The sequence below is a fragment of the Erythrolamprus reginae genome, chromosome 1 (assembly GCF_031021105.1).
Source record: "Erythrolamprus reginae isolate rEryReg1 chromosome 1, rEryReg1.hap1, whole genome shotgun sequence".
Lineage (NCBI taxonomy): Eukaryota > Metazoa > Chordata > Lepidosauria > Squamata > Dipsadidae > Erythrolamprus > Erythrolamprus reginae.
Genome location: NC_091950.1, coordinates 42,556,468 through 42,581,593, shown reverse-complemented (window position 1 = coordinate 42,581,593; position 25,126 = coordinate 42,556,468). Strand labels below are relative to the sequence as shown.

General features: G+C 40.4%; 1 protein-coding gene across 3 annotated transcripts in view; it reads left to right on the top strand.

The window, feature by feature from the left end:
* The window catches only part of KCNH5 (potassium voltage-gated channel subfamily H member 5), a 256,818-nt gene that overhangs the window by 109,958 nt on the left and 121,734 nt on the right, over nt 1-25,126 (top strand). For all 3 annotated transcript variants that reach the window (XM_070733245.1, XM_070733255.1, XM_070733236.1), the window contains exon 7: nt 187-616. In XM_070733245.1, the coding sequence (XP_070589346.1) occupies nt 187-616 (430 nt within the window). The remainder of the gene's footprint in view (nt 1-186; nt 617-25,126) is intronic.

Sequence of the window (25,126 nt, the reverse complement as noted above, 5' to 3'; positions counted from 1 at the left end):
TAATTTTAAAAATTCAGCAAAAACATGTGATATGTATGTATGTATGTATGTATGTATGTATGTATGTATGTATGCATGTATATGTCACATGTTTTTGGCTGAATTTGAAAATTAATTGAATATATATATACAAATCAAACGATGTTCATTGTTTTACAAAAAATAAAAATTTATGTTCCTTTTTAGGGTATCAGCAGCCTCTTCAGTTCCTTAAAAGTGGTGCGACTCCTGAGATTGGGTCGTGTGGCCAGGAAGTTGGACCATTATCTGGAATATGGCGCTGCAGTGTTGGTGCTCCTGGTTTGTGTCTTTGGATTAGTAGCCCACTGGCTTGCGTGCATCTGGTATAGCATTGGGGACTATGAAGTTATCGACGAGATCACGAATACCCTCAAGAATGACAGCTGGCTCTGCCAATTGGCAGAGAGTATTGGAACACCGTATCGGTACAACACTACTGGATCAGGGCAGTGGGAAGGCGGACCCAGTAAAGATTCACTTTATATAACTTCTCTCTACTTTACCATGACAAGCCTTACGACAATAGGATTTGGAAACATAGCTCCAACCACTGATGGAGAGAAGATTTTCTCTGTGGCCATGATGATGGTTGGATGTAAGTAAATGGTTTTTGCATTTGTTTCAGTTTTATTTACATCTGATGGTTCTGGGATTGATGTTTCATATTATCACAACAAAGTAAAAAAATGCAATATATCATTATATTCAGAAGTGGGTTCCTCCCGGTTTGGACTGGTTTGCCTGAACTGGTAGTGACAATGACATCACAGAATTGGTTTGGTTGGTGCTGGTCTGTGGGCATCACCTTCTTTTTAAAAAAATATTTTTGATTTTAAAAAAAATTCTTCTGAGCATGCACAGAAGTCATGTTTCTGGTACTGTACATGTGGTAGTCATCTTGTTTTCATTTTTTTTGGAGGGGGGAGGATTATGTTTACAATAATAGTAATTCATACTTTGATGTATTATAATCTTGTATATTGTCTGCTTCTTCCTGATATAATAGCTTGGATTTACATTATTTAATTTATTTCCTGATTCTAACAATTGACTTCAAGCGCCTTCAAATTCATGATTGCTATAATCTGTAGAACACATAATGTAACTGTTCATGTTGTTGTTTCTACAGTGAAATTTGAAATATGTACTGTAGATTCTATATTATCACCAGCATATATCCACCAGCATATATCCAGAGACACTGGCTGGCAGTCAAATGCCATGATCCCAAATCCTTCATCAACATCAAACAACACCAGTTAAATTGGACTAGCACAAAAACCAGTGGCCACACTACCACCCACCATGCTTGTGAATTGATCAAAGCCTGGCATTCCACAAGCAATTCCATCAACAGACACGTTGACTTACAACCAGCCTACAAACACCATAAAATCCAAATCAACCACACAGCCAACCAGAGACAGCATCAACTTTTAACCCAGTGTTTCCCAACCTTGGCAACTTGAAGATATCTGGACTTCAACTCCCAGAATTCCCCAGCCAGCATTTTCTGGCTGTGGAATTCTGGGAGTTGAAGTCCAAATACCTTCAAGTTGCCAAGGTTGGGAAACACTGCTTTAACCAACCCTCCTCAGCCCCCCAAACAGCACTTCACCTCCCAATGACCATCACCTGATGTAATCTACCCATCACAAGACTGCCACTAATGACTCACCTGACCCATTACAAGAACCATTAAAAGACCTTCATTCGATATACCCACACCTGACCTAACAAAGCCCTTATAAACAGAAGAATACTGACACCCCCAAATCTCTGCTGAAGATGTTACCTAGCCTGGTACTGAAACATTTGGAAAGCAACCCACAAGCTTGGAGAACGAACCTTCATCCTCACTAGCATATATAATTTACTTACATTATACAGCTATGATGGTGAACCTATGGCACACATGCCAGAGGAGGCACACAGAGCCTTCTCTGTGGGCATGTGTGCCATTGCCAGCTGGTCTTCTCCATCACGCAAATGCATCCCGGCAGCTGGCCTTTGCACAAAGACCAGCTGGCCGGTGTTGTGGTTGGCTCTGGCCCAGCTCCTGCCCCAGGGAATGGGGAGGTGGATGCAGGGGAAAATTCAACATATCACAGGCCTGTGTTATTGCAGACAGAATCAGATGAGAGTTTAGTTTCCTCGGACGAAGAAGAAGGTGGGAGTGACTCAGCAGAGGAGGGTTTGGTACACAGCCAAGGCAGTCAATCTCCCTTATCTTCCATAGCTTCAGATGATGACATTTTGGATCCACGCAAGCGCAGAATTATGCGTAGAAGAGACCAAGTAAGAACATATTACAGGAAATAAGGGAGGCCACCTGTGTTTGGGTGGGGCTCCAGTAATTAGGGCTGCTGCTATAAATAGCAGCATGTGGGTTTGGCCATTGTGGAAGAATATCTGTTGCAGTTTCATCAGGAATCTTGTGTGCTGGACTTTGTTGATTTTTCATGCCTTTGAAACCAAAGCAGAGCAGCGTGTGTGTGTGTCTCCCTTCGTTGGAAGAAAAAGGGGTGTGAAGTTTCTCTACAGCTGCTGGCTAAGTACTTAATGACTGCTTAAGGGAGATTGTACAGATTACCTGGTTGTTATGAGAAGAGTGCTCTTTGCAATACAAAAAGAGTGCTTAGTTTATTTTGACTTTTGTGATAAAGAACATTGTTTTAAATTTTCAAATGTGTGTGTGTCTGAAATTTGTATCCTTGAATTTTTGGGAGGCTCCTATCAGAGAGCCCGACAGAACAGCTGGTATGCATGCATGCACCAGAACTCAGAACAGAGCAGCTGTCCAGTGTGCATGCATACAATGGAACTTGCAAGAGCAGCTGCCGCCATAAGTACCAGCCAGCTGCTCTCTTCTGGGTTCCAGTGCTCCGGTGCTCCGGTACTCCAGCATGTACACACACACACTCCAGTTTTGGCACTCAGTGCTCAAAAGGCTAACTATCACTGCTATATAGTATTGCAATTGAAAAAAAACAGTATTTCTGATGCTGGAAAGCTTAATTTCATATACATGTAGGCCTAAGTACATTTTTTTCCATTTTTCAGTATAATTTTTGTTGCAGATGTCAAAATAATATAGTGTGTCCACTTTCCCCCAATTATTTCCAATCCTTCTTTCCAATTGTCAGTGACCTCTGTTGCCTGTTCAGATATCTGGTAATCCAAAACATGCAGCACTTTTAGTGAGGATAGGGAAACTGCTATGATAACTTGATGTGCCTTTTCTATCATTTGCAATTACCTTCATAAAGTAGCAGTGACAACTCTTAGTTCTTTATAAAAGTGTACGTTATATGTTATGTTGTAGATATGACAATAAAGCATTTCTATGTAACATTTGCCTTCATTTTCAAGGACCACACATCATAGTATATTTGCTTGGAGTATATTTAGATTTTTTTGGGGGTGGTTGGGGACAAACGTATTTGGAAAGATAAATAACATGATTATCTGAGAGAGATGGAATTGATTCCTGGCTAAGTTCAAGTCCATTTGCAGTGCTCACTTTGAAACTGGTGCCTATATATACAGATAGTTCTCACCTTCAACCAGAATGGAGCCCAGCATTTTTCTTGCTCAGTGAAACATTTTTAAGTGAATTTTGCCCCATTTTATGACATCTCTTGCCACCATTGTTAAGCGAATCACTATAATTAAGTAATTGTATCTGACTTCCCCATTGATTTTGCTTGTCAGAAGTTGCAAAAAGTGATCATGTGACCTTGAAGACCCTGCAACCATTATAAAATCTGAGTCAGGTTTACCAAGTTCTGAATCTCGATCACATGACCATGGGGATGCTGCAACGGTCATAATTGTGTGAAAAACAGTCATAAGTCATTATTTCAGGGCTGTTGTAACTTTGAATGGTCACTAAGTGAACTGTTGCAAGTTAGGGACTACTTGTAATGCGAAAACTGATACTGAGATGCAAGACTGGGGGATGATTTCATAAGAATTTGAGTAAACCCTCTTTGTGAAATTTGTAGAATAATAATAATAATAATAATAATAATAATAATAATAATAATAATAATAATTTATTGGATTGGTATGCCGCCCCTCTCCATAGACTCGGGGCGGCTAACAACAACAATAAAAACAACATGTACAATCTAATAATAAAAAACAACTAAAACCCCTATTATAAAACCAAATATACACACAAACAAACATACCATGCATAACTTGAAATGGCCTAGGGGGAAGGGCTATCTCAACTCCCCCATGCCTGGCTGTATAAATGAGTCTTGAGTAGTTTACGAAAGACAGGGAGGTTGGGAGCAGTTCTAATCTCCAGGGGGAGTTGGTTCCAGAAGGCCGGGGCCGCCACAGAGAAGGCTCTTCCCCTGGGCCCCGCCAAACGACATTGTTTAGTCGACGGAACCCGGAGAAGGCCAACTCTGTGGGACCTTATCGGTCGCTGGGATTCGTGCGGTTTGGTGAGATGCCTCAGAGATTGGAAGAAGAATGTTACAAATACAGTAGGGTGGCATTAAGGCTTTATGCAGCGTAAGCAAATTCTGTCCGTGCAAACATGTAGTGGCTTGTATTAGTTTGAATTTATTTCTTCTTGAAATAAATATCTGATATTTATTTAATAAATAAATAGTTGTCAGATATCTGAGGACAGAAGAAAAACAACCATAGCAGAAGAGAAGCGAAAACTCTGCAAAGCCAAAGTTGCAAATGCTGTGATAATGGTGCCCACACATGTTTGCCCAACATGTGGCAGAACATTTTGTGTCCATATAGGCCTTACCAGCCACCTGCGGACATATTGTGTACAGCCCACAACCTGTTATATGTCAAGGTCCTCTTCAAACATCATCATCATTTATTTCTTTTTAAAAGGCTGATTGTAGTGAGGTTGAAAATATTGTACTCAGGCTGTGTTCATGGAAGTCAAACTGAAGTCATCAAATATTGGAGATATTGAAATAACTGCATGGTGTTAAAGGTATTTTGGTTTGTTCTCAAAAAGTGTGCAGTTTGAGCTGGACTAAAGTATCTAATCATCTGATAATGTTAAACTTAATCACTATGGAAGCTAGATCCTACTCAACTCCTACTCTCAGACTTGCATGTTGATCTGCAGCACTAACCTTTCTTCAAGAGGACAGAAAAATTATATTGTTGCACTAATCTTTCTTCAAAAGGACAGAAAAATTATATTTTTGTCTTCAAATACACAAAGTCACAAAAAGGAATATATCATACTTGCATAGAGATATATTCCTTACAAGTATTTGGGAATCTCAACAAGATGATTTGTGTATCTGGAAAATGCTTGGCGGTGTATGTTTGTGTGTGTGTACATAAAAATTCTTGTTGCACAGTTAGAGGCAAAAATATTTGGGGTTAAACCTCTTAGTAACAAAAGCTGGTTTATATTTGACCAGGGCAGATTGTGATCCACCAACCCAAATTAGAGAAATCTAGCCTAGTTGAAGGAACTGAAGCCCACGGAGATCCATTCCTGTATGGAATACTGCTGGTTCACTTGAGTATGATCTAGCGATAAAGGACCTGGAGGAACAGAAGTCATAAAGGGACATGATCTACAAGTCCCACTGAGATGTTCTGCAGTTCTCTGCCTCTCTAACTCCTGACCCATTGCAGAAAGAACACAGCAAAGGGGATCAAACAATAGTTTGTCCAACTGGGAAAACCCTGACAATGGATTTTCTTTTTAATAGAATGGGAAGGGATGTTGTACTCCAATCCACTGCTAAGGCAGGAAACCCTATACCATTTCAGACAAATGGTTGTCCATTTTCTGGCAGCGGCGAGAATTTCAAAGTGTCTTAGTTCTCTTCTGCTTCTTAGGAAACAAATGTTGTCCATTCAGGCAACCCTGTGTGCTATTACTAACCTCCGGTTTCAAAATTCTTACTCTCTCAAGCAGTTGAGATATTTATCCTGGATTAAGTTAAACATCAGGTATGGAAGCATAGGGTCCACCTGAAATAAACAAGCTTCAGACGCTCAAGGATTAACTGGTTTATTCTCTGAGGTTCAGCAATACATTGTCTCCAAGCCGCTACTAAGTATTCAGGCGTGAACTGCGAGCAGCGCTTGGGTTTCTGTATTTGTACTCTTTTTCCCCACCCAAGACAGGGTTGACAGTTAAACAATTATCCCGCTCAAATGGAACAACCAATCAATTTCGAACATTCAAATTCAAACTATTTGCATTCAACTATTTACATATACCCACAAATGTTTAATTATTTATTTATTCAATTTTTTTAATGCCGCCTTTCTCCTTAGACTCAGGGCGGCTTACAACATGTTAGCAATAGCACTTTTTTATTTTTAAAAAAGAGCCAGCATATTGCTCCCCATAATTTGGGTCCTCATTTTACCCACCTCTTCATACAAGTACCATTATATTGTGAGTCCCGTCCCCCATACAAAACCTCTGATATCAGCCCATTTAGGCTCAGCTCTTTTGAAGTTCACTACTTTATTGGCAGGTTCATTGCTGGGAAAAGCTTCTATTTCCTCCTCTTACCTTTCTTCTGGTGATGTTGCTATGTAAAATATTTTTGTAATGCAAGACTAGAACTATTGTCCTGTTTGCAGTCCTTCCTTTGGACTGGGTTCCTTTTATCTGTTGAGATCTCAGCTGTGTAGGGAATTAAATCCATGCCCACATGTATTTGGGCCACTGAATCTCTTCTAAAAACACAGTGATGAATAAGCCAACTAAAGACATCTGTTGCCATATAATAAATTGTGCCAAATGCCGATGTAAACATGCCATGCTCGAAGCTTGTAAACAAAACTGCACTGAGGAAAACCTGGTCCCACAATAATGGATTCAGCAGCATTTGTAAAATGGAGTAAAGCATGTATTCTCTTTCTCCCGTCTCTTCTGCCCTAGCCTTTGGGAGGAATTAAAAGAAGAGAGTCTGGCTAGGTCAGATGAAAGGACAAAAACCTTGTTTTGTTTTGTTTTGTTTTGTTTTGTTTTGTTTTGTTTTGTTTTGTTTTGTTTTGTTTTGTTTTGTTTTGTTTTGTTTTGTTTTGTTTTGTTTTGTTTTGTTTTGTTTTGTTTTGTTTTGTTTTGTTTTGTTTTGTTTTGTTTTGTTTTGTTTTGTTTTGTTTTGTTTTGTTTTGTTTTGTTTTGTTTTGTTTTGTTTTGTTTTGTTTTGTTTTGTTTTGTTGAAGATTGCTATCTGAAAAAGTTACATATGACATGGAAAGAGGTTTAGCCATATTGATGGGATTATAGAACTTGTGGTTGAGACCCTCTTGGGGGTCAAATGACCATTTCACAGAGGGGTCACCTAAGACCATGGGAAAAGACAAATTTCCCATGGTGTTAGGAACTAAAGCTTCTATTCTGGTGCCTTGGAACATATTTTTACAATCTGACCAATAAGGTATTTACAGTGGCGGTGTCCCTCTGACCTTCCTGCCAATCAGCTTAAAGCTCTGTTGGGAGAATTGGCGCTAGACTTCCTTACAATATGAGGAACTGTATTAAGGGGTTGCGGCATTAGAAAGGTTGAGAACCACTGAATGTAGACTAACTCATTTAGACAGTAACAGATGAGGACTGTTTCTTTATGCCACTGTAGTTATAATTACCAATTTACGTAATCTTATTAATGTACACCATATGCTATGAAATTTCATAGAAACAAAATCACCTCAGATTTTTTCCTCAGGTTTTTAGGTGAGAATGATGGTATTGATCCAGTAGATCTCTTATGCGAACAGAAGGCTTTTTCATTTACAGGAGGGACCATATTCCTCTTGGAGGAAAAAAGGCGGGAAATCTCCTGTGTTACCTCTTACATAATTCCAGATGGTCCCCATTCCCTATAGCAATGGATTGGTATTAACGTGAATCCTCAATGAAATCCACTGCTAAAATACGATGGTTTCTAAGCTTTGGAAGATATTCTTAATAGAAATGTGCCAATATTTTAAGTGTTATTGCCCCAAAGGTGCTTTTCTTTTCTCCTTAAGAGGCAACTGGATTTTCTGATTTTTCTTTGAAGACAAATTATTTGTTTATTTTATTTTATTTATTTGTCATACAAATATAGTATTGTAGTATGTTCCACATAATATAAGTATAAAGTAGAGATAGAAAAGACAAAAAAGACATTAGGACAGGGACAGTAGGCACAAAGGTGCACTTATGCACACCCCTTGCAGACCTCTTAGAAAAGGGGAGAGGACTATTGTAGATAATGTAAGGTTGAAGTTTTTGGGATTGGGGGATGAAACAACAGAGTCCGGTAGTGAATTCCAGGCGTTGACCACTCTATTGCTGAAATTGGATTTTCTGAAGTCTAGTTTGGAGCGATTTACATTTAGTTTGTGTCTATTGAATGCTCTTGTGTTGTTGTTAAAGGTGAAGTAGTCGCTAACAGGGAGTACATTGTGATGTATGATTTTACTAACAACGGTTAAATCAGTTTGGAGGTGGCGTAGCTGTAAATTTTCTAAACATAGTAATTGAAGTCTGGAGGAGTAAGGTAATTTGTTGCGTGAAGATGAGTTTCTGATGCAAGAAACTTAATTCATCCCTGACTGGATGGTAGGGAACAGAAGGATCTAGTCAGAGCTGAAGAAGCTTCTTGGATAAGAAGTGAAATATTTTCAAAGGGAAACGAGTAAGTCCAGTTTCTTCTTGGAAAAAAAGGAGAAAAAAGCACCTTTGGGACAACCATGACCTGGATAACTGAGAATCTCCATAGATATTTAAGTGTTTTGTTTGAAAAATGACAATTCATTTACATGAATGAATGTGAGCTTTAGTGTTATGTTCAGTCCCCTTGTTGCAGAGGCAATTTGCAAAGTTTCAGAATAAATGGAACATAGAAAAATATAGTTCTTCTTTTTAAATTTATTTTTAAATTTTTAAAAATACGCATAATGAGCAACAACAAATATTTAAATACAAAAAACCATATAACAAACAAATGGTGCATTTGAGGGCCCCTATTTACCAGAAGCTATTCTTGAACATAATTAAAATGTATATCATTTCCCTAAACATCTGTGTTATTTTCTAACAAATATCATGTTTCCAATATTCCTATTTTTAATTATACAATATAGGTTATAAAATATTTACATAGTTCCTTTAGAGTACACCATTATAATTTATTTTATTTATTGCTTTTCACTTTCAGCCAATCATAGAATTTATTCCATATTTTGTAATAATCCGTCTCCTCTTTTTTTAATTCTCTAGTTAGCATACTCATTTCGGCAGAGTCCATTATCTTTTTCATTCATTCTTTCTCCTTAGGTATCTCCATATTTTTCCAAAACTGTGCATATATGATTCTTGCTGTTATGAGGAGAAGAAACATTCATTCTTAATGTATGCAGGTCAAGCTGATGTTAAAGGAAGAGCTATTGAAACTAATTTGGCAGCATCACCTTAGATGCCCTAAACTAGCCTTCTCCAACTTAGTATCTTTGCTGGCTTGGAATTCTGGGAATTTCAGTCCCAAATCTAGAGGGTATCTTGCATGTTTTGTTGTCTAAATAAAGCAAAGAAGCATAGCTTTAAAGAGTACAGTGGAACCTCAAGATACGAACTTAATTGGTTCCAGGGTGAGGTTCGTAAGACGAAAGGTTCGTAAGGCGAAACATTGTTTCCCATAGGAAACAATGTAAAGTCAATTAATCCATGCAACAAAAAAACCCCCGCAAAAAAAACGCTGCCGCCCGGCTGTCACCTTTTAAAACAGCTGGGCGGCTTCCCTCTCTCTCTCTCTCCTTCCTCCCTCCTCCTCCTCTTCCTCCTCCTCCCGTATTCCGCCTCCCTCCCAGCCCGCTAGGCAAGCCAGTGGTCCCCGTCATGGAGCACAGCCATGTGGGCTCCACTCTGTTCCCTGCCGGCCTGATTGAGGGGCCGACGGTCTCCACCAGGGAGAGCTTCCTGGCTTTCGTTCTTGTTGGATTCGCGAGCTTTCATGCCCAGGAAGCTCTCCGAAGTGAGGAGAACCGCCGCTGTCGCCGCTCGGCCGGGCCTCCTTGCCCGCCGCCCGCCCAGGATGCAGACCTGCTGCCTCGCCTGCCGCCGGCCCGATCCTGCGTCTCTTGCTTCTGGGCTGGCTCCATTCTGTTCCCTGCCGGCCCGATTGAGGGGCCGGCGGGAAGAAAGCGAATGCCTCTCTTCGTTGCGCTGCCTGGCTGGCAGCGGAAGATGTAACCGAGCCCACGGGGCCGGGCTCCATGGCTGGCAGGGAACAGAACGGAGCCTTCCACGGCAGCTGCCTGCTGGGCTGGTAAGAGGGGGAGCCGAGCCCAGCCCCGTGGGCTCGGTTACATCTTCCGCTGCCAGCCAGGCCATGCTGGCGGAAGCGCAACAAAGAGAGGCATTCGCTTTCCTCCCGCACGCAGCCGTCTGACCGTGGGCTCCTTCCCGATCTCGGAGAGCTTCCTGGGCATGAAAGCTCGCTAATGCAACAAGGACGAAAGCCAGGAAGCTCTCCGAGATCGGGAAGCCGTCCACGATCAGTCGGCTGCTGGCGGGAGGAAAGCGAATGCCACGGGGCTGGGCTCGGCTCCCCCCCTTACCAGCCCAGCAGGCAGCCGCCGCAGAAGGCTCCATTCTGTTCCCTGCCAGCCTGATTGAGGGGCCGGCGGGAGGAAAGCGAATGCCTCTCTTCGTTGCGCTGCCTAGCTGGCAGCGGAAGATGTAACCGAGCCCACGGGGCCGGGCTCCGGCTTCCGCGCCGCTCGTCCCACCCATCGCACGTATCCAGCAGAAGCGGCGGGATTCAAAAGTGCTGGGGTGGGGGGGCTGTCGGGACACCCCCCCCACCCCAGCACTTTGAATCCAGCAGCTTCTGCTGGATACGTGCGATGGGTGGGACGAGCTGCCACAGCCACCGGCTTCCGCGCCGCTCGTCCCACCCATCGCATGTATCCAGCAGAAGCGGCGGGATTCAAAAGACCTTTTAAAACCGCCGTGCCGCTTCCCACCTGTCTCCTGAAGCCGAACACGGAAGTTTGGCTTTGCCGTTCGGCTTCAGGAGACAGATGGGAAGCTGCGCGGCTGTTTTAAAAGGTCGCAGCCGGCCTGGGGGGCTTGCCAGCACCCCCCGAACCCGGTTCGGGGTTTGGGGGGGTGCTGGGAATCCCCCCAGGCCGGCTGCGACCTTTTAAAAGAGCCGCGCCGCTTCACAGCTGTCTCCCGAAGCCGAACGCGGAAGTTCGGCTTTAGCGTTCGGCTTCAGGAGACAGCTGCGAAGCGGTGTGGGTATTTTAAAAGGTCGCAGCCAGCCTGGGGGGCTTCCCAGCACCCCCCCGAACCCCAAACCCGGGTTCGGGGGGGTGCTGGCAAGCCCCCCAGGCCGGCTGCAACCTTTTAAAACACCTGCGCCGCTTCGCAGCTGTCTGCTGAAGCCGAACGCTAAAGCCGAACTTCCGCGTTCAGCTTCGGGAGACAGCTGCGAAGCGGCGCAGGTGTTTTAAAAGGTCGCAGCCAGCCTGGGGGGCTTCCCAGCACCCCCCCGAACCCCAAACCCGGGTTCGGGGGGGGGTGCTGGCAAGCCCCCCAGGCCGGCTGCAACCTTTTAAAACACCCGCGCCGCTTCGCAGCTGTCTCCTGAAGCCGAACGCTAAAGCTGAACTTCCGCGTTCAGCTTCGGGAGACAGCTGCGAAGCGGCGCGGGTGTTTTAAAAGGTCGCAGCCGGCCTGGGGGGCTTCCCAGCAACCTCCTGAACCAAACCCGGGGTTCAGCAAAATTTTGCCTCTTCTTACGAACTTTGTTCGAGTTACGAACCGGCTTTCGGGAGGCTTCTGGGAAGCCCCGCCGCCTGGCTGTCACCTTTTAAAACAGCCGCGCGGCTTCCCAGCAGTCTCCGAACGCCGGTTCGTAACTCGAAAAAAGTTCGTAAGAAGAGGCAAAATTTTGCTGAACCCCGGGTTCGTATCACGAGTTGTTCGTAAGACGAGGGGTTCATATCTTGAGGTATCACTGTATTTTAAAGTTCCCTATTACAATCTGCTCCTTTATCAGCATTCTTTTATTTTTACAGCACTTACAGCATTGCAGCAATTCCTTAATACAATCAGGGAACAAAAAATAGTAAAAACGATTCTGGATGTAAGCTTGCATTTTTCATCAAGTCCTCTCCAAATATGAAAGTTTTTTCCAATCTCAATTCAAACAAAGTTTGCTTTCTTTTATTTTTCCCTCCTAGATAGCTTCCTTTTGATTATGCTATACAGTGGTCCCTCGATTTTCGCGGGTTCGAACTTTGTGAAACGGTTATACTACGGTTTTTCAAAAATATTAATTAAAAAATACTTTGCGGTTTTTCCCCCTATACCATGGTTTTTCCCGCCCAATGACATCATCCGTCATCGCCAAACTTTCATCCGCCTTTAATAAATATTTTTTTAAATAAACTTTAATAAATAAACATGGTGAGTAATAATCTAAATGGTTGCTAAGGGAATGAGAAATTGCAGTTTAGGGGTTAAAGTGTTAAGGGAAGGCTTGTGATACTGTTCATAGCCAAAAATAGTGCATTTACTTCCGCATCTCTACTTCGCGGAAATTCAACTTTCGCGGGCGGTCTCAGAATGCATCCCCCGTGAAAATCGAGGGAACACTGTATAAACATCCACTTAGGGTTTTACAGTTTGGGTGACTTTCTGGTTTTTTCAATTTGTTTTCAATACACATTCACAAACAGACAAACAAACAAACAAACAAACACACAAACACACAAACACACAAACACAGGTGTAGTATTTGCATTGTTATGCCTCTGCATGATTGCAATCATTTTGATATGTTCTGGGTTTGTTGCACATTACTGTGGTGGCATTCATGCTACCCTTTCTAAATTTTGGATCGATGACTTGCCCCAAAATCTTCTTTTTTGTGAAAAACATGGGGTCAAGGAAACATCAAAAGGAAAATTCCAAGGCACGGCATTATAAATACTAAAAAATTAAGTTGCTCTAAAAATTTGGGACACCTATGGTGTATATCACTCCTAAAAGACTGAAGAATGCACACACTTCATATATAATTTCCAGTCTAGTAATTTCAAAATTTTTAAAAAGTTGCACATTATTATGCAGGTGGCTGAGTGCCTTCTGTGATGCAAGGAATGTCAAAAGCATTATAGGCTCATGGTGTGAGAAGCTTGATTAGGTGGGGAGAAAAAACAGCACAAGCAATTAGCGCTGCATTCAAGAACTGCAGCATCACCTGAGGGAAGGTCTTTCTTGACCTCCTTTTAGTATAACAAAGATTCTTGTAAAAGTTGTGGTGTCAGAAATGGCTCATTTTCCTATGGTAAGAGCACTTTTGAAATGGGCCGGGAGCAAATGGGAGCTGAAATTGATCTTGTTCTAGTTTATTTATTAGTATATTGCCAAGCATTATCAGATTTTTGGCAGCTTACCGTGACAGCCTTGCAATTAGTAAATGCAGAGTAAGATAAAAGATAAACAAAGATAGAAAACATACAAATAAAAATTACAAGAATGCCCAATGTTGAAGTAGTCCTTGAAAGCCTTCCAAAAGTCTTTGGCTTTCATCAGATTATCAAAGGCCTTTGTCAAGGGAGCCATGTTGACACTTTCTGGCCTTAGTCCTTTTGCAACTCGCAGACTCGATGTACAATGTTAATGACTACTTCACCTTCAACCACAACAACACACGAGCACGAAATCGATTTAAACTAAATGTCAACCGCTCCAAACTCGACTGCAAAAAATATGACTTCACCAACAGAGTAATCAACGCCTGGAATGCAGTACCTGATTCTGTGTTTTCTACTCCTAACTCCAAAACCTTTAACCTTAGACTATCTACAATTGATCTCTCCTTTCTAAGAGGTCTGTAAGGGGCGTGCATAAGCGCACCATTGTGCCTACCGTCCCTGTCCTACTGTCTACTTTTTATCATTACTTATCTAATGTTTTATGTGTACAAATTATCACCCTATAATTGTTTGACAAATAAACAAATAAATAAATAAATAAAATGTCCTGCTACTTCCAATGGTGATGACCATATTAAGGTCTTCATGCTATTTTGAGGGAATAAGTGTCAGGGTAATGATGGTCTCTTGTAATTGTAAGAAGTAGAAATCTCACTGAAATCACAAATCTTTCAAGATATTGATAATCACATCAAAGTTCTTCTGACAGCTATTATGTGTATTGTACTGTACACATGGGCAAGCTTATTTGGAGCATTTAAAAATATTTCAAATGTTGGGCTCTGTGGATGCCTTTTAGCAGTACAATGTTGGTGATTCATATTGCCTTGAATTTCAGTCACTTTCAGTCTCAAGGTTTATTATCAAATTTTTTTCCTGCTGAAACACAAACAGGAACTTCTTAAAACCCACCTCTGCCGCCAGGCATGGGGGAATTGAGACATTCTCCCCCGGGCCTACACAGTTTATGCATGGTATGTTTGTGTGTATGTTTTGCTTTTTAATAAGGGTTTTTTAAAGTGAATTTTAATTATTAGATTTGTTTTACATTGCTTTTATTATTGTTGTGAGCCACCCCGAGTCTACGGAGAGGGGCGGCATACAAATCTAAATAATAATAATAATAATAATAATAATAATAATAATAATAATAATTGTTGTTGTTATTATTATTATTATTATTATTATTATTTTGTTTTTATCTTTTTATTGTGACTGAGACTGGCTGTGGATACTTTAATTCTTATTTCATATGCATGGTGTAGGTTACAAAAGTCATTTGATTGTCAAATAAATAAAAATAAGCCACAAATTATGAGCTGCCTACATATGAGAACATTAATGTATGGAATGGATTTTGGAGGTATCGTCGTTTAAATCATTCCAAACTTTTCATTATTATCTTTCATTATTGGCATTGATGCATGTCTACATAACTGTTAAAACAAGATTTCTTGCAATTAAAATGATTCTGCATTTAGAAACATCTTTGCCCAAGCTCACATTTTATTGTTTTGAGCTTTCTTTAAGAAAATGTATTCAAGTGAACTAAAAGAAATAGTAAACAGAAATAGATTGGAGGAATGGGTAGAAATATTAGATGTGACTAAACTTTCATTGATTATTTAAACCAGTGTTTCTCAAATAGTGGGGAGGGGCCCCTGGGGGGGCAAGGAGCAATGCCAGGGGTGGCGCTTGACCCTGGGGAATGTGCTTTTTTTGCTGCAGGGAGTAGGGTTTTCTTTTACACCAAACAATAGCACACACCACAGAGTAGGAGATATGAAGTGCATATAACAATCCCTTAAGAGATAACATGGGAAAATATTTAACAGGGATGAAAAGAAAGGAGGAGAGAGACAAAGATAATAAGATAAACGTAAGTCTCCCAAAAGCTAAGATGTGGAAATATGATGAAGGGAATGTAGCACTTAGCTTCACTGCGACTACAGTGTGGGATGAGGAAAGATGGTATATTTACTGTATCTAAAAATGTTGGCAACAGACAGCATGAAGCCAAATAAATTAAGGCATCACTTAAACACATTACATCCAATCACACTGATAAGCCGCTTGAGTTTTTTCAGCAAAAACGTGCTGAATATTGCAAACAATCATTTCAGTGGAGAGGTGAGGGTGTGCGAAATGTTTATTTCTTCCTGGGTGGTGCATAGCTGAAAATAATTGAAAAACACTGATTTAAATAAATAGGGATGGGGGCTCCCAGGAGACTGTGTGTGGCCAGATTGATTTTGCCGATAATATCTAGGATGCTTATAATAGTGTTTCTTTGTAAACAAGGGTTTTAATTCATGCATCTAGATTACACAGCTTCCTTTATGACTGGATTTTTAAAAAACCAAATACCCAGCAGATATACTATACAAGATTGCTGCAGGTATTTAATGTGCAAACTTAGCATTTCACTTATTCAAATGGGCACTTAATTGCTTCACTGGATGTGAACTACTGGCCTTGTTCAATTCCTTGTACAATTCCTTGTTTTTCTGCTAACACAAACCTAGGTGTCAGACATCAGAATCTCATTCCCATTCTTTTAAATTATATTCCCATTGTGGCAAACAGTAGTTTGGCAGTACTGTATAGCTGTTTTCTTGATCTTTTAAACTAATAGCTTGATATATTTACAAATTAGTTGAGATTTTGCAAGAAAATAGAAAACTTGTGAAATCTGAGGATATTTCCAATTATTTATTTTAAAAAGATAAAATCTCTACATTTATCTCCAGCAATGTTAAGTTCCTAAACCAACACTGTGAAATGATAGCAATAGAATTCTTTATTGGCCAAGTGTGATTGGACGCACAAGGAATTTGTGTTGGTGCATATGATATGATGGAATCCAGGATTGGAAAATGATTTCTAAGCCTTCATGTAAAACACAGGATTTTCACAGAGGTTGCTTTCATTGCAAACAAATTTGTTTAGGTCTCTTATTATTCTGTTTACACTTGAGAACTCAGCAGGATGCATGAGCAAGCTCCATGCAGAAATATTGCCTTGGGGCTGATATAAAGCTTGCCAAGGCTGCCTTAGCCATGCTTGTAAAATCATCCCTTTGTGATGGAAGTAAAATCAGCTCCTGCTAAACATGGATACTTGATGCATATAGTACATACAAACTTTTTGGGGATTAGTAATATTTCTTTTGATACACTTTTGAATCATTGTTGATTCCTGGCATCTACCTGGACTGCAGTTTCCTTTGCAAAAACTTTCATAAGTGGTTTGCCATGGCCTCCTTCTTCCAAGGAGGAGGCTAAAAGGATAGAACTACCCCTAAATCATCCATTTGGTTTGTGCTTAAGGTGGGACTAGAACTGATGGTCTCCCAGTTTTGAATCCAGTGCCCTAATCACTACTCCAAACTAGCTGTACACATAAAACAGAAATAAGAAATAGTGAGGTAAATAAATTAAAAAAAGAAAAGCAAAAAGGAACATAGCTAAAACCAGTGAGCCAACACGCCACAGCTGATACTTGCATTTCCTTAAAAACCCTAGGGTTTTTCTTGAAAGCCTTGCGCTGGCCTGCTTGACTGACTCCATTTACCTCTCTTATCCCCTGTAGATTCTTTTTGTTCAGGCCAAACATTTATTCTCTTCATTTTTCACACAAATCACACAGAGGACAGAAGGCTTGGATCTCCCTTTTAGAAGGTGAGAATTTGCGTTAGTGCCGAAGTGAATTTTTACAATGCAGAATTGAGATTCCCAACACAGAGACACAAACAGACAAACAGACACAGAGAGAGAGAGAAAGAGAGAGAGAGAGAGAGGGAGGGAGGGAGGGAGGGAGAGAGGGAGAGTAATCATACTGTCATGTGAAGTGACACATATGAGCACTTTATTGGCCAGGAACCCTCATATATAAATGACTTGCTTTTCTGAACCAGTGGTCCCCAACCTCTCCAGCTCTGTGGACTGGCAGCATAAGGAGAGGGAGAGGGGTTGGTTTTGTATTGCACGCTGCTTGCACAAATGCAGTTTTATGCGTTCACCCCTGTTCTAAACCAAATCATGTTTCTTGTCTTCAATGTTCCATCTGAAATCATGTCAGCAATGCACTGCTGGTGATGTATTAAAAGAATGTCTTAGGGGGTTACAATTCTGCAGGACTTATGGTGTCTGAAACACTTTTTTCATTCAATCTAGTCAAACCCAGGGTAAAAAATTCAGTGGGACTGAATTTTACATTATGTGTTCAGAGTGAAATGGGAAGAAATAAGGTGTTTTTTAATTAATAAATAAAACCAGCCAGAATTTATGGGCTAATGGCTGAACCAATTGCATGATTAATGATACAATTTAAAAGCTCAAGTTGCCCCCTTGGCAATTTCCATGTGAAAGATTAAACTTGTTCTACGTATGAATACTGTTTTGCTTAATGAGGAAGTCATCGGAAGATTAGGATATTTTCAATTAGGATATTCTATAGCAGGATACTGGAACAGCAGGAGAGGATTTAAGAAATCCTTTCTTAGAATATACTGGTACTTGAAATGTAATTAAGAAATGAAAGCAAGCACTTCACACAGTGTATAGATACTTAATCTAGACAATATTGAGATATTCCTGGATAGGAAGCGGGGACTGGAATGGACTTTCATCTTCTTGCACATTCTCTGGCTGGGGGATTCTGGGAGTTGAAGTCCAAATATCTTCAAGTTGCCAAGGTTGGGAAACACTGCATTAAAGCACTCAAAGGTGTTTTTTCAAAAGGCAACTGGGCTATACAGCGGTGGTGAGACCACATTTGGAGTACTGGGTTCAGTTCTGGAGACCTCACCTACAAAAAGATATTGACAAAATTGAACAGGTCCAAAGACGGGCTACAAGAATGGTGGAAGGTCTTAAGCATAAAACGGATCAGGAAAGACTTAACCCTGCTGTTCTGGTCGAAAAAAGTTAAAAATCTTCTGTTCGGGTCACATATGACCCGGACCGAAAACTCTTCATTTGAAGTGCTTATGTTTGGTCAATTTGAAAACTTTTTTCACTTGGAAAGTAGTCTGAACATTTCTGCACACAATGATATGAAAATTGAAATGAAAAAAGTAAATCTTATTGGTTTATTTTGCGGATATAATGCATGCCCCCCCGTTTTTGTGAATTTTTTTCAATTTATGGATAGTTTTGCTTGCAAAATCCATTCTATTTTACTAAAGTTGGTGTGGGATTGGTAGCTTGAACATTTCTGAACATAATGATATGAAAATTGAACTGGAAAAATTGATGCATATTGGTTTATTTTGTTGATGAAATGCATGCCCCTCCGTTTTTTTGAAATAGTCTTCACTTTATGGATAGTTTTGCTAGCAAAATACATTCTATTTTACTAAAGTTGGTGTGGGATTGGTAGCTTGAACATTTCTGAACATAATGATATGAAAATTGAACTGGAAAAATTGATGCATATTGGTTTATTTTGCACATAAATGTATGCCTCCCCCCGTGTTCAATTATTTCAATTTATATAAAAATTATGCTGTTAATTTCAAACTTACATACTTTTTTTTAGTAAAATGGATTTGTTTCATAAAATTAGTTCTCTGGCTACAATGTGGTTGATTTTCAAAAGGATATTCCAAATATTTCTAGCCAAATATGTATAAAAAGTGACAATAATGGCACACAGCAAGGCCGAGGGGGGGTGGCCCTTTTGTGGCAAAAATAAACCAATAAGAACCATTTTTTCCAGTTCATTTATATTTTTCTTATATTCAGAAATGTTCAATTTAGTATATCAAACCTTTTGGAGGAAAATTCCTTAGGGATTTGTAGCCTTAAAAAATAGAAATTGACACGAAATTCAGAAAGGATGGGGGGAGGGGCTTTTTGATCAAAATAAAAATATAAGTCTCAATTTTTCCAGTTCAATTTTCATATCGTTATGTTCATAAATGTTCAAAATAGTTTTCCAGTTGAAAATTTTTTCAAAAAGACCAAATTCAAGTACCTAAAAAAAATCATTTTGGTCCGGGTCTATATGACCCGAACAGACTAAACGTGACTTTTTTTTTGCCCAGGAAAAAAAAAAATTCCCCCACCCCCACAAATATTTTTTTGATGATCAGCATTGTTAAATTGAGTAAATGAATGCCTAAGATTTTAAAGAATATTTCGGATTTGGAGCATAAAAAAATAAAAAGTGAAAATGGTTGCAAGCAGCCAAGGGGGGGGGGGGCTTATTTCTGATTTTAAAAAACCAATAAGAATCATTTTTTTCAGTTCCTTTATATTTTTCTTATATTCAGAAATGTTCAAGCTACCAATCCCACACCAACTTCAGTAAAATGGAATGCATTTTGCAAGCAAAACTATCCATAAATTGAAAAAACATTTCACAAAAACGGGGGGGAGGCACATTTATGTGCAAAATAAACCAATAAGGATTAATTTTTTCAGTTCAATTTTCATTCCATTGTGTGCAGAAATGTTCAGACTACTTTCCAAGTGAAAAAAGCTTTCAAAAAGACCAAACATAAGCACTGCAAATGAAGAGTTTTCAGTCCGGGTCAGGGTGACCCGGGAACAGAAGATTTGTAACTTTTTTTGCCCAGCAAAAACTAAGCCCCCCACCCCCCCAAAAAAAATTATCATAGAGAGAACCCCTGAAATGATGAACAGTCATGAAATTTCAAGTTTCAGATATGCAGGGAAAATTTTTTACAGGGACTCAAACTTGGCTTCGGGTCACATACGACCCGAACAGAACAGCAGGGTTTTAATGAACTCAATCTGTATAGTCTGGAAGACAGAAGGAAAAGGGGACATGATCGAAACATTTAAATATGTTAAAGGGTTAAATAAGGTTCAGGAGGGAAGTGTTTTTAATAGGAAAGTGAACACAAGAACAAGGGGACACAATCTGAAGTTAGTTGGGGGAAAGATCAAAGGCAACATGAGAAAATATTATTTTACTGAAAGAGTAGTAGATCCTTGGAACAAACTTCCAGCAGACGTGTTTGGTAAATCCACAGTAACCGAATTTAAACATGCCTGGGATATACATATATCCATTGTAAGATAAAATACAGGAAATAGTATAAGGGCAGACTAGATGGACCATGAGGTCTTTTTCTGCTATCAGTCTTCTATGTTTCTATGTTTCTATCTTTTTTTTCCCCTTGAAGATATTTCACTTTTCATCCAAGGAGCTTCAGGCAGAACTGAAGAACCTTCCTGGATGAGAAACGAACATCTTCAGAGAGAGAAAAAAGTCCAGTTGCCTTTTGAAAAAACATATTTAGGACAACTATGACCTGGATGACTGAGAATCTCCATAGACATTAATCAAAATGGAAATGAAAGGTCCTACGTGCCATGTCTTTTTACTAGCGTTATTAGATTTGATTTCACAGGAATATTGTTTTTATTATTGTTGTGAGCCGCCCCGAGTCTTCGGAGAGGGGCGGCATACAAATCTAATAAATTGAATTGAATTGAATTGTTATATCTACTTTCACTTATTGTGTGAGTTAGGAATGCTTTTGGTCTCTAAATGTGTTGTGATTCAGTCTGAGGCTCCTCAGGGAACGGCTGGAACTCTGCCGGCTCCATGCTCAGAGGGGGAGGACGAGGAACAGGAGGAGGACCAGGCAGACAGGGAAGAGGAATGTCAGGATGAGGAGGAGGGGCAACAGCCTGAGACCCCCGGGGGGGAGCTCTCCCCAGCGAGTAGCCTGGAGTCATTAGATGAGAATGCACAAGCCATCATAGATATGAGGCAGAGAAGGGCAGCACAAAGAAGGGGACAATTAGCCAGGTATTTCCATCCCTAATAGGCAACAGCTGGGTTTGGGTGTGGTTCTTCTCAGAAAGGTTGAAAAGGCAGGTCCCACCCTTCCTGTATTGTGGAGAGTTATCTTTTGGGAGTCCTGTGACCTTGCTTCGATCCTTGGCGTCTCTGATTCTGGCTTGTGGCCTCGAAGGCTGAAAACTTGGGGGAGGGTGGGTTTTATTATCTACAGTGGTGTGTGTGCCAGCAAGAAGCCTGTTGTATTGTCTGGCCGTCGTGACTCTTCTGTGAAGCTTCATAGCATTCCAGTTTGTAAGAACAGTTTTTGTTATCTGTGTTTGTTTTCAAAGATATAAAATGACTTTGCTTTTTACCAGCGTGTCTGGATACTCTTTTTAGTTGGTGTTGGCGTCTGGGGGAACCAGACAGAACAAAATGGAAGCATCATGCCAAATTGTTAATACATCATGCCAAACCAGGAATCCTAGTTTAATATATCACAGTGATTTCCTTCTTTGGTTTTGCAGTCAGATAGGCGAACAGTGACACAATGGTTTTGCCTGATAGCCAGATATTTAAAGGCTCCCAGGATAGTTTTGCTCTCCCAGAAAGCCAACCTTGGCATGGGCCATAGAACATAGAACACTCGGTTAAGACCTTGGCATACTAATAACAAAAGATTTAAGTGCCAAAGCCCACTGCAACAATATAGCCAAGAAGGCCTCAAGAGTTGTTAATCTAATCCTACGTAGCTTCTGCTCTGGCAATCTCACACTACTTACCAGAGCTTACAAAACTTTTGCCAAACCCATCCTCGAATACAGCTCATCTGTTTGGAACCCATATCGCATCTCAGACATTAACACCCTTGAAAATGTCCAAAGATACTTCACCAGAAGAGCCCTTCACTCCTCCACTCGAAATAGAATACCCTATGAGACTAGACTTTCAATCGGGCCTAGAAAGTTTAGAACTAAGACGCCTTAAACAAGATCTAAGTATTGCCCACAAGATCATATGCTGCAACGTCCTGCCTGTCAGCGACTACTTCAGCTTCAACCACAACCACAAGAGCACACAACAGATTTAAACTTAATATTAACCGCTCCAAACTTGACTGTAAAAAATATGACTTCAGTAACCGAGTTGTCGAAGCGTGGAACTCATTACCGGACTCCATAGTGTCATCCCCAAACCCCCAACACTTTACCCTTAGATTATCTACGGTTGACCTATCCAGATTCCTAAGAGGTCAGTAAGGGGCGAGTTCAAGTGCACTAGAGTGCCTTCCGTCCCCTGTCCTATTACTCTCCTATATCTCCTATACCTTTCTTTTATTCCTATATCTCTTCTTCTATTCTTTCATTGATATGTTCTATTACTATATCATCTTTTTCTATTATTTCTTAGATATATTTTACTATGAGTATCTCCTCTATAACCTTCATCATGTATTTTACTATGTGTATATAGATATATACCCACTAAAACCCTCATTGTGTATTGGACAAAATAAATAAATAAATAAAAATAAATAAAATAAAACAGCTTTTACTTATGGGAAAAGACAACTTTCTTCTTAATATGTCTAAGAGAACAGAGATGGACTTGCTGGCTGATATTTCTGAATGTTCATTGCTAGTTTTTTTCCTTTTTCCTTATGTAGTTGATCTTCAATCACCTCCAGAAACCAGGCAAGCAGGGCATCTGAATGTCCAAATGGATTCCCAAGAGCAGCTCAGAATCTAGACAGTTATGCCTAAATTGGGAGGTTTTTCAGGCTGAGATATTTCTCCTGCCTTTTGGTTCCCAGAGGGGTTAGCTACTCACTTGCTCTTTGTGGATTTCAAGAATATGTGGACTGGGATGTGTACATGTGGGGCGTATGCATGTGGGAATTTGAGACCTTGTTACAAAAGTTAAAAAATAGTTACAAGTACATGTATCTCTTACCTGAATCTGTCTTTGCAGAGGGTAGGCAGTGGTTTGGAGAAAGGAACATTTTATTGAGTTTCTTGTGGATCTACTTCCACAATCCCTTGCTTTCCACTCATGATTGTCAAGTTACTCACTTCACTTTCCCTGTTCTGTATCATCTCTTGTTGCTCCAGTGCAGACAAATGTGAGATGAAGAAATGCTTGTAAGGATCGGACCATTCAACAGTTTCATTTGCAACCACTATCCTGAAGTTGCCATCAGTTCCAGCATTAGGCAAAGATTTCCTTCCTGGAATCTTTGTATTAGCCCATTTCTATGCAAATATGCCCATGTTACACCAACACTCTGCAGTCTGCATTGGTTGCCGATCAGTTTCCGGTCACAATTCAAAGTGTTGGTTATGACCTATAAAGCCCTTCATGTCATCGGACCAGAATATCTCCGGGACCGCCTTCTGCCGCACGAATCCCAGCGACCAGTTAGGTCATAGAAACATAGAAACATAGAAGACTGACGGCAGAAAAAGACCTCATGGTCCATCTAGTCTGCCCTTATACTATTTCCTGTATTTTATCTTACAATGGATATATGTTTATCCCAGGCATGTTTAAATTCGGTTACTGTGGATTTAACCGACCACGTCTGCTGGAAGTTTGTTCCAAGGATCTACTACTCTTTCAGTAAAATAATATCTTCTCATGTTGCCCTTGATTTTCCCCCCAACTAACCTCAGATTGTGTCCCCTTGTTCTTGTGTTCACTTTCCTATTAAAAACACTTCCCTCCTGAACCCTATTTAACCCTTTGACATATTTAAATGTTTCGATCATGTCCCCCCTTTTCCTTCTGTCTTCCAGACTATACAGATTGAGTTCATTTAGTCTTGCCTGATAAGTTTTATACTTAAGACCTTCCACCATTCTTGTAGCCCGTCTTTGGACCCGTTCAATTTTGTCAATATCTTTTGTAGGTGAGGTCTCCAGAACTGAACACAGTACTCCAGCGCTCTGTATAAGGGGATCACAATCTCCCTCTTCCTGCTTGTTATACCTCTAGCTATGCAGCCAAGCATCCTACTTGCCTTCCTACCGCCTGACCACACTGCTCACACCATTTTGAGACTGTCAGAAATCACTACCCCTAAATCCTTCTCTTCTGAAGTTTTTGCTAACACAGAATTGCCAATGCAATACTCAGATTGAGGATTCCTTTTCCCCAAGTGCATTATTTTACATTTGGAAACATTAAACTGCAGTTTCCATTGCTTTGACCCACAGAGTTGGCCTTCTCCGGTCCTGCCGACAAAACAATGTTGATTGGCGGGACCCAGGGGAAAAGCCTTCTCTGTGGCGGCCCCGGCCCTCTGGAACCAGCTCCCCCCAGAGATCAGAATTGCCCCCACCTTCCTCGCCTTTTGTAAGCTTCTTAAAACCCACCTCTGTTGTCAGGCATGGGGGAACTGAGATATCCTTTACCCCTAGGCCTATACAATTTATACATGGTATGTTTGTGTGTGTGCTTGTTTGGTTTTTTAATAAGGATTTTTTAGTTATTTTAAATATTAGATTTGTTATATGCTGTTTTTATTATTGTTGTTAGCTGCTCCAAGTCTACGGAGAGGGGCGGCATACAAATCTAATAATAAAATAAATAAATAAATAAATAAATATTGAATTTGACATAATGGCAAAATTACATCAATCGGACTCACACTTTCATGGGACTCCCTGTATCTGCCTCAGTTTGCAAATAGAGAAAGAGCAGTTCAAAGGATTCTTTCTATCCACTCTACCTCAGCTTTGCACTGTTGCACTTCAATTATAAGCTTCAGATTATTCTGTCAACGCAGCAGGCTACTGCTGCAATAGAAAAAGATATGAAACCAGTGTCATTCTCTTTTATGGAGTAAGAATTCTATGAGCTTTTGGCAGGGAGAGAA